Source organism: Microtus oregoni, unplaced genomic scaffold (assembly GCF_018167655.1).
Source record: "Microtus oregoni isolate MIOR12 unplaced genomic scaffold, Mior012 000015F_ref0000493, whole genome shotgun sequence".
Taxonomy (NCBI): Eukaryota; Metazoa; Chordata; class Mammalia; order Rodentia; family Cricetidae; genus Microtus; species Microtus oregoni.
Genome location: NW_024543074.1, coordinates 9,165,615 through 9,176,172, shown reverse-complemented (window position 1 = coordinate 9,176,172; position 10,558 = coordinate 9,165,615). Strand labels below are relative to the sequence as shown.

The 10,558-nt window shown below is 40.5% G+C and overlaps 1 protein-coding gene across 1 annotated transcript in view; it reads right to left on the bottom strand.

The window, feature by feature from the left end:
* Window positions 1–652: 652 nt before the first annotated feature.
* Window positions 653–10,558, bottom strand: part of Ankfn1 (ankyrin repeat and fibronectin type III domain containing 1) — a 148,688-nt gene continuing 138,782 nt past the window's right edge. The window contains exon 18 of the mRNA XM_041665598.1: window positions 653–1,452. Within this exon, the coding sequence (XP_041521532.1) occupies window positions 653–1,452 (800 nt within the window). The remainder of the gene's footprint in view (window positions 1,453–10,558) is intronic.

The following is a 10,558-nucleotide window of genomic DNA, read 5'->3' as shown; positions in this document are numbered from 1 at the left end:
GGTTTCTGGGGTTCTCCACATAACACCAAGTAAGGAAGAGGCCCATCCAAGGTTCGCTTAACCAGGTGAGTGCCCATGGATTAATTGGACTTGGGCAGCCCGAGAACCCTGCCCTTTGGAATGTCCTTGTTTAGCTGAGGAAACACCCTGCACAAGTCTACTCAACCCCTTCCTCTCGAGATACGGCATGGGCTTCTTTTCACCAAATTCTTCCGAAAGTTTGGATTGGTGGGAAGAACTATGCCATTCTTATTTCCACTGACTGAACTTCTTTGTCAGCCACAAACTCACAAAAGAACTCTAAGCCCAGGGTTGAGATTACAGAGACAGGTGCAGAATTAAGTGTTCTCCTTGGGCTGGCCTAGCTTCTTAGCCACAGGTGCCACCGAAAGAGTTGTATATTTGCATCAGGGGTCTCAGATATACATTTTCTAGGGTGAGGAGGAAACGGCAGTGGCAACTCTCTCCTCCCCACTCCTCTATCCTGTCCCCCCCACTTTGGAAAAAAAGAAAGAGCCTTGTACATGTCACCTTTGAACTTCTTTTAAATTTTTTGAAAAAGATGGGGGAACACAATGAGGCAGGATATGGTGATGGAAATGCAAGGAATAGTGGGGGTGAGAGGGACAAAAGATAGCCGACATGGGCCATCCTAAAGCATACTACTTAGTATTTCTGAAACCGGGGATGAGGGGTCCGGACTCATCTCTGAACTAGTGGAGCTCTGCAGGCTGGTACGGCCTGTGGCAGTAGACCTCAAACCTGTCCACAGTTTTGTGTCCTGGCCCACGAGTGTGTCTGGGTAGGATTCCACATAGACTCTGTGCACTGAACGCCTCGGGTGGTTCTGGAGGCAGCTCCTGCGCTCCTCGGGGAGGCTGGCTGCGTGGGTCAGAGGCAGGCCCCGGGGCCCATCCACCACAGGTCCAGGACCCTCTGCTTCCCCAGGATCTTGAGCCAGGCCACAGGCCCGAGACTGGTGCTGTGTGTAAACGCCTTCTGAGAGTGACAGCGACTGCGTCTCGCTGTGCATGCGCAGCCAGCGGTGGTGACGGCTAAAGCCACCATAGTGCTGGTGCTTGCCTGGCTTGCGCTTTCCCAGGAAGCCCAGTGGCGGCCGAGTACCCGGCACCATCTTGGCATGGTTCTTGGGTGCTAAGCCCGTGAGGGTCAGGCTGTGGAGAAACTCTGCACACGAGTGGTCGGTGTCTGGGCCCTGCACTGGGCCCTGAGGGTCCTGGCCAGGCCCCATGGAAGCCTTCATGTCGTGCACCTGTAGGACATCTGGGGCGCTGCCACTGAGGCCACTGAGGGCCTGTTGGGCGATATCATGCGATGACAAGTAAACCAGGTCCAGGTCTCGTGGGCTCAGGGCATCACTGGAGTCGTAGTCACTGTCAGTGGGGAGGAAGACTTCTGAGCAACCTTCTTCATCGGAGCAGGGCTGTGACTCTGCAAAGCCAGGGACAGATGTTAGAAAGGAGACAGACCCTTAGCGAGGGTCTGACTCTTGGGCTTAAGAGGGTGCCACCCTTGCTTAGAAGGGCATCCAACTTCGTTCTGTCACGTTTTGTAATTCTTAAGACTTGGACCATTCCCGTGGATCACAGGACCCTGCAGATTATATAGTAGGTTCTGGTCTTAGTTTAAGGGTGAAACAGCGGTTCTCCACCCTTTCACAGGGCTCACCTAACACCGTTAAAAACCACAGATATTTACATTATGATTCACAACAGCAGCAAAATTACAGTTATGAAATAGCAACAAAAACCATTTTATGGTGTGTGTGTGGGGGGGGGGGGAGCAGTCACTACAACGTGAGGAGCTGTATTAAAGGTCACACCATTAGGAAGGTTGAGAACCACCAGGATAAAAAGGTCGAGTCTGGACAGTGGTGGTGAGGACATTCCCTCATGTCACCACACACGCATTTTATGTTTATTTTTCTGGCATCTGTTTGTAGAGAGGAAGGACAAGAAACAAAGCTGCATGTTATTTATTCTCTATTCTTATTTCAGAGATAAATTTTCCATTCGACAAAATGGCAGCAGTCTAAAGGTGGGAAGGGAAGAGACATTGGCAGCAGAAGATGAGAAATCTGGTTTCAAATCCTAGCTGCCCGTACTCTCTGTGGTCTTGGAAAAACGACTTCTTTGAGCTTCAGTTTTTTATCTATAAGTAATTGATGATATTGGAACTTACTTGGGGAGACTAAAACCTAGTGATTATAAATATAAGCATTCAGTACATGGACATTTACTAAAGAATATAATAAAACAACAGCAATAATAAAAATAAGCCAAAGAGGGAACAAGAAAGAATGGTGCAGAGATCAATCTCAAGGTCTATGTAGTGGTCTAGAGTGAACTAAAAACTGGTTCTATATTGTCATTTTATATGTAGTTGTTTTTATATTTTCCCCCGATGATGTCAATCATTTTTGATGGAAAGCACTGTCTAAAATCCTTTGAATTTCCCATTACTACTAAGCCCATAGTAGTTACTTGGTGAATCAAGTACATGTGAATTTTGAAAACATTTTACAAAGTATTTCTGTCAAATTTTATCAACCACTTCTTTAAAATGCTAGGTGTATGCCTTGTTTAAAAAGGCCTTCCAACACAAAATCACAAATACATTGTTTTCTAATATTCTGGGACTTGTTTATTATAGTTAACCATATGGAATTCATTTCTATATGTGGAATAAGTAGGACTCTTATTTATTTTACTAAAAGGCTAGCCAATTGTGACAGCACTTATGTATATTGAATAATCTATTTCTTAAAAACCACTGGGAATTTAAAGCAATTCTAAGAAAAGTTTTCATAGTATTTTAAAATAGAATTCAATAAATTGTTTTGAAAATTTGTCTAGAAGAGATTTATGAGAATACTCAACTTTTAAAAAGATGGAACAGGGAGCTGGGTGGTGGTGGCGGCACACACCTTTAGTCTCAGCACTCAGGAGGCAGAGGCAGGCGGATCTCTGTGAGTTTGAGGCCAGCCTGGTCTACAAGAGCTAGTTCCAGGACAGGCTCCAAAGCCACAGAGAAATCCTGTCTTTAAAAACCAAAAGAAAAAAAAAAGGTATAATAGGGAAGGATGACTTAACATATAAAATCTACTCTAGAGCTTTGGTCTTTTATAGTTCATAGTATCAGTATAGAAATGGAGGGATAGATCTGTAGAATATAAAAAGTCTGAAGGTAGCTATAATTTTATGATAAAGTGATAAAGATAACATTTCAAAGAGCTCATTCTATATATAGTTTCGTAACACTTGACTGTCCCTTTAGTATAATAATGAGCCCTACCACATTCCATATATAGAAATAAATTCTACATGGTTAACTATAATAATAAAATCCCAGAATATTAGGAAATAATATATTTGTAATTTTATGTGGGAAGGTGTTTTTAAATAAGACACACTCTAGAATGCTAGAGAAGTGGTTGATAAATTTGACAGAAATGCTTTGTAACTGTAAACCAGAAGACAATGAAAATGGGTAGATGGTAAGAACCAACCTTGGCAAGAATAACTGCTACAAAAAGGTGAACTAACACATTACTATGCTATCTTCAATTCAGATCGTAATTAGGAAAGGAAGTGTTGAACAAAGAGGCATTTTTTACCCATAAGACTTTCAAAAACATCAGAGCAACAATCTTGTATGTTATTGATCTGTGAAAACTCAAGAACTCTCATGTAATGATGAGGAATCTAAATTGATTTGGCTCTTTGGGATTTAATTTGGCAGAGTATGTTAAAAACTGTGCATATCATTTGTCCTCATAAGTCATTTTTTGGATATCCCCGGGTGTACATACAGGCATTTTACAAGTTGTTCAATGCAGTGTGATTGGTGGCAGTGGTTGGGGATGCTGTGGGAGGGAGACCGACAGCCACGGAAACCTAAGGAAAGGAAAATAGTTCACTTGTTGAGTTCTGCAGGGGGCCCATATTCAGGAATGCCTTTCTGAGTACAAGATACAACAGGCATCAACAAAATAAAGTCACAAAGTTACCGTGTTAAAGTTAGTCTGTTCCTGGAGAAAGTTAGACATGATTATTACAAGGATATTGAAAAGTACAAGGGTAGAGTTTATTTTGTTGGGAAGTCAGTGTCATGATTTTTTGGTATTAGAGACTCTTCAGCTAGAATTTACCCATCCCTTACTCCTTCATTTGTTTATATCATCCCATGGTATTAAGTGGGCGTGGGCTATATTTTGAGTCCTACCCTGACTATAGGCGACTTAATACATCTCTTAGTAAGTTAGGTGTATTAAAGGCTGATTTGAGTTATTTTATTTTTAACATATGATGGACTTACTGGAACATAACTCCACGGGAAGTTGTGGGACATTTGTATTTGGTACACAGTGGACCTACAATTTCTAAGAAGTCAGTACATCTGTTTCCTGGGAGTTCACTGTTTAGTGGAAGCAGGAGGCAAGGATGCCTTCAGAGGACTGTGGCAGAAATAGTTTTATTAGAGAAGTGTAGTAAGTAACACGTGGGTTCGAAGGGAAAAGAGTTGACATCTTATTGGGGCAAAGTTAATAAACCATCTTCTATTTACTTTTTTCTTCTCTCACTGTCTATTCTTTTTCTAAATTAATTTATTTCTTTATCCACTTTCTAAAAGCAACTCAAGGCAGGTTTTTAAAATAAACATACCTGGAATGACAACAGGATTATAAAAGGGAAAAATGAAAATAGTACAGATAAGTTCATTCAAGAGTATTGGGAGCAGGAATGGAATTGGGAGATCCGAGGCTACAATGGATGGGCCAACAACTGCATACTTACAAGGTTTCAAAAAGGGTTTTTTAAAGTTAAGGCTTGTTTGTACACAAATATTTACAGTAGATTTATTGGTAGTAAACACTGTAAACTGGCAGTATGTCCTTCAATGAATGAATGAATAAATGACTAAATTGTGGCACACCCATAATATGGAATACTTTTCATTAATAAAAAGAAAGAATTCCATATGCATAATAAGTACGATAGAACATAGAGATGAAGAACAGATTGTGGGTTGCCAAGGGGAGGGATGGGAGGCAGAAGGCTAAATGAAAGGACTACAGAATTTGTGGTAAGGTTAGAGTTGAGTATCATGATCATGGTGGTAGTTACCCAGCGCCAAATTTGTGATAGAACTCTGCCAAGCTGTACATGTGAAGCCATGTCACGTGTGGATACGTAGATATCCTTAGTGAACATTTGTGTAACTGGTGAAATCTAGACTTGCTTGAGTGGGTTATGTCTGTTTTCTTCTTTTGATAATGTACAAGTCTTGTGTAAATTGTTAATATGGGGGTTGAGGGAGGAGATACAGGAACTTTCTGTGATCCTGTGTGGCTAATTATTCCAAAACAAATTTGTAAGAGAATCTAATGTAAGAGGCAGGTGGCAGAGAAGATGGGCTGCTTAGATAAGAAGCTTGCTCCACGTTTTATAGCCAAAGGGTAGTTATTGAAGGGTTTTGAAGAATGGACAAGACAGAAGTGTGATGCAGGGTAGTTATGTATCAGGTAAAGCACGAAACAACAGAGAGGCAGGGGGAGCTCAGAGGACAGCGAGGTTGAGCTGATGATCCCTTGGTAATTTTCTGCTCAGGCTGTGGATGGGCAGCAGTGGTTGTATGGAGGAAGAAGAGGTGCAGGGAAGGTGCTCGTGATATGATTTTTGAGCGTGAGTTTCTGGCAGACAGTTTAGGACTGTTTTAAATCATCTAACAGTGTGTGACTCAGACAACAAATAAGTCAAGAAAACTTGAACTCTGGAGAATACAAAGAACAAAGTGATACTGGATTTTAGCTGAAGGGTAACTTGGGAGGGAGATTCTTTTGACTGGATGGCCAGAGCCAGCATCTCTGTATGTATCTGTGAAAATGTATGAGATCTTAGTGATCAGGGGAGTCCCAGGGAAGAGTGTCCCAGATAACTAGGAGAAGACATTCATGCTGCCTCAATGTTGCTAGATCGAGTGAGTTCCATCTTAGGTTGGGCAATGGAGAGGATGGTGAATTTGATTTGGGACAAGTTGAGTTTGCATAATGACCAGAGTATCCAGGAGACTAAGTGGGAACCTGGTGAGGTAGGGAGGTTGAAGGATGGTACTTGTGGGTATGTGGAAGAAAGCACCGCTGGAGAGGGCATGGTCGAAGATATGATTGGTTAGACTGATGATTATAAAGAGGAGAGTAGATCAGGGTTGTGAGAATCACTGTTGGTGTAGTGTTTTTTAGAGGTGGAAGAATTATGCTGTTTTCAGAGACAAACGATTAGGAAAGAAAATGGGTAAGTATAAGGAGGGGTGTGTGTGTGTGTGTGTGTGTGTGTGTGTGTGTGTGTGTGTACGTGTACGTACATGTGCATTAAAAGAGAAAAGAATAAAGGCTTAGACTGAGTGAGTTCCATCTTTTTTTCTTTTTTCTTTTCTTTCCTTTTTTGGTGCTGGTTATTGAATGCAGGGCCTTGTATATATTAAGCAAGTACTCTACTGCCGAGTTGTATCACCAGCCATGCTGTTAAAAAAAAAAAAGTTTAGACAGTACTTTTTCTGATTTTTAATGGGGGAAAATCAGGCACTGGAGGTAACAGGAACCTATAATTATTCTCCTTTCTGATGATACCGAGGGCTTAGGAAGAGAAATTAACTGAAGATCTGAAACTGATGTGGTATTCCCCTCTGTATGCTGTGAATACCATTGATGAATAAAGAAACTATCTTGGCCTGTTGATAGAGCAGAACTTAGATAGGTGGGGAAAACTAAACTGAATGCTGGGAGAAAGGAGGCAGAGTCAGGAGAGAAGCCATGTAGCCCTGTCAGAGACAGATGCCAGAACATTAGCTGGTAAGCCACCCCCACATGGTGATATACAGATTAATAGAAATGGGTTAAGATGTAAGCGTTAGCCAATAAGAAGCTAGAGCTAATTAGCCAAGCAGTGATTTAATTAATATAGTATCTGTGTGGTTATTTAGGGTCTGAGCTGCTGGGTGGCCAGAAACCAACAAGTGGCCTCCTTAACAACAAATTGGTGCCAATGTGGTCAACTAAAATCCACTTAAAAACCTGAGAGAGCTTGAAAAGGAATTCTAGACACAAAATACAGAGTATAACACAGCTTCTTGCTGTTTGCTGGTAGTGTGCTAAGAGATAGAAAATTCACAGATAGTCTGGATTATGTATATTATTGTGTTTTCTTTGATTTTTTTTTTACTGTGAAAGAGCTAAGTACAAAGGGACATTTCATTGTATGGACTGCTAAGCTAAACCAACACACACACACACACACACACACACACACATTAAAGGTATCTTGATTTCAAAATATGGATCTAAGGATACATTGCTTTGGAAAAGAGGTTGTTCTTTTGTTTCCACAGAGGATGAGAACCTGTGGATTGCTTCTAGACTAATATGGTTTGATGAACCAAGAGCCCCTGAAATGTAGTGAACACCCTCCCAAAAATTTCTTTGTCCAACTTCTGACTGAGATGACCCTAGCACATGAGATACATCATGAAAGATCTGATTAACAGTACCCCAAATCAGCAGGAAGTAGTCTAGAGAACTATGCCCAAATTCCCAAATATTGTTTATAAATATTTCTTTACATTTAAAGGGGGATATGCTATAGAGATTTGCATTGGTATGGATCTTGATTTATTGATTCAAATTTAAGGTCAATTTTGTTATATGTATATTTCTGCTCTTGATTAAGGTATTGTGTTTATGTATCTCATTTAAAAATGTAATGTATAATTAAGAAAAATAGGATAATAGATAATCAGCTATAATACTCAAGCTTGTAGTCATGTTAGTTAGGTTTTCTAGATCTATAGATATATAAAGTTAGTTATTCTTCAAATCCTTCAGAGACCTTTAGAATATGGCATTTAAGATGTTTAAGAACTTAGGACTTTCCAGGACAGTGAGACACCTGCTCCTGGCCGTACCAATCTACTTCAAGAGGAAGATAGGCACTGAAGAGGCTCCTTATAGAGTTTACTAGACATTTGGGCAAGAAACTGCTCTTGCCTGGATTGATGAACTGGACATGCAGGACCTGCAGAGAAATGACTGCTGAACTTGCCTAAAGGTTAAATGGTCCTTCAGGGTTCCTGCTTCATGGAAGAGTCTGCTAGTTATTCTGCAGAAGAGAGTGACTGAAAAACTGCCGATATAGGACCTTTCTTGGAAATTTCCTGCTTTATGGAAAAGTCTGCCAGATACTATGGGCCTGCAGGCTGACAATGGATGTTCCAATGGTACAGAAGAACTTTGGGTGGCTATCCAGGCAGTGAGATGTCTCTGTCAATTCTAGAGTTTTGGAAGTTGCTTACAATGTGCTTCCTGTTTCCTTAGGTAATATTATATCCTTCTGGAGTCTTTGATGGAGTTGAAGAATAGTTAAAATTATAGTTTCCCTTAGTTATGATAAAAGATAAAGTAGATATAAATGTTATAACTGTAATTCTTGCTTGATACCTCTTTTGTTATATGTAATTTTACTATGTTAAAGCTAAAACCTTCCTTTTCATTTAAACAGAAAAGGGGAGGTGATGTGGGATTCCCCTTTATCTGCTGTGAATACTGCTGGTTAATCGAAACTGCCTTGGCCTGTTGATAGGGCAGATCTTAGATAGGCAGGGAAAACCAAACTGAATGCTGGGAGAAAAGAGGCAGAGTCAGAGAGAAGCCATGGAGTCATCAGAGACAGGCTACGATCATGTAGCAAAATATAAAATAAGGGAGATGGGTTAATTCTATATTTAAGAGCTAGCTAGCAATATACTTAAGTAATCGGCCAAGCAGGGATGTAATTAATATAGTTTCTGTGTGATTATTTCTGGTCTGAGCTGCCGGGAATAAACTAACAGCCTTATTACTACATGAAACTGGGTTTGAAATAAGATCCATGCTGAGAATTAGTAGTTGACTTTAGTTGAATTTCTTTCCCCTCCTCTATGGTTAGTGAAGCTGTCTTGATGCATTTGTTTATATCCTGTTAGTAATAACACTATCTGGTATTTACTTTGTTTTTACTGTGAGTCATCTATAATGCCTTGTCACATAAAATCTTTAATAATGTTTGTTTTTCTCATCTTGCCAATGAAAATACTGAAGCTTAAGCTTATTAAGTTTTACAACTTATATGTCTGATCAATGACAGAATAGTTATCCAAATACAGATTCATGCTTCCCCAGAGACTGCTTTCCACTTAAGAATTTTCATGGGTTTCTTTGGAGGTGTCCTGATATCAGGGATCTAGTCATCATCTAAGTTACTGATACAGAATTGTATTAGTTAAGTTCCTGGCAATGGAGTCTTGTATTGGTTTTCCTGTTGCTGCTATAGCAATTGCAGCACTAGATGACTTTAGAGAATCAAGATGTATCTCTCATAGCTCTAGAAGCCCAAGCTCAAACTCAGGATGTTAGTAGGACCACATTTCGTCTGATGGATCTGAAAGGCGAGAAGGATGGTTTCTTGCTTCTTCTGGCTTCTGGTAACATTTTTCATGCTTTTATTGTCTCATAGCCTTTCCTCAATGCTCATGTCTTCTGTTTCTTATGAGGACTCTTATTATAGGTTAAGGGACCAGATCATTCAGAATGATCTTATCTTAATATAGTTAGTTATATCTGCAAGATTTTTTTTTTAATATGGCCACACTACTGGGATGCAAAGGTTAACACATGTCTTTTTTTGGGGGGGAGGGGGTGTCACGATTTAATCTACCAGAAACAGATAATAAAATAAATATAACAAGAAGTGGTCCCTGAGGAACTTGACATTGTCTTTCTATTTCTAGGTAGTAAGTCAAGTACTTGACAAGAGTAATTTGTACTCAAAAAAGATTTATCTCTTTTCTATATGTTTGTGTATGTATACGTGAATGTGTACACAGGTGCCAGATGAGGCTAAAGAGGGCACTGGCTCCCTGGAGCTAGAGGTTTAGGTTTTTGTGAGCCAACTTACACAAGTACTGGGAACTGAGTTCTGGTTCTCTGCCAGAGCTCCAAGTCCTACTGAGCTACCTCTCCAGGGTCATGGTCTGTACTTTCAGCTTTCAGTGTGCAGATGAAACACTAAGGGGTGGAGAATGCACCCCAGAGAAGCCGACATTTTAAATGGCCAGTTGTGGGCCATTTTGAAAGATCTAGTCTCTAGGGAGGGCCCATACCAGCTCCCTCCAGTGGCGTTAGTTGCTCAGTTCTCTTAGCCTTCAGCGAATTTTATTTATACCTGTGTTGCTACACTTACAAAGTTTTGTGATAAGCAACTCATTCTCATATTTCTCTCAATTCTTTGGGCTATAAACCCTAAAGAGAGCATGCACCCTGTCTTACTTATCTCTGCTCAGTAAGATTTTTACTTCGGTCAGTGAAGGAACCACTTAAGGAGCAAGGTAAGCAGAAGGATATGTAGAGTCTTCTATGTTTTCCACGTCATCTCATCTGAACATGGCATTGACCAGAGCATGAGGCCCTTTCCGTTAGTTAGGTGGTTCTCAACCTGTAGGTCATGAC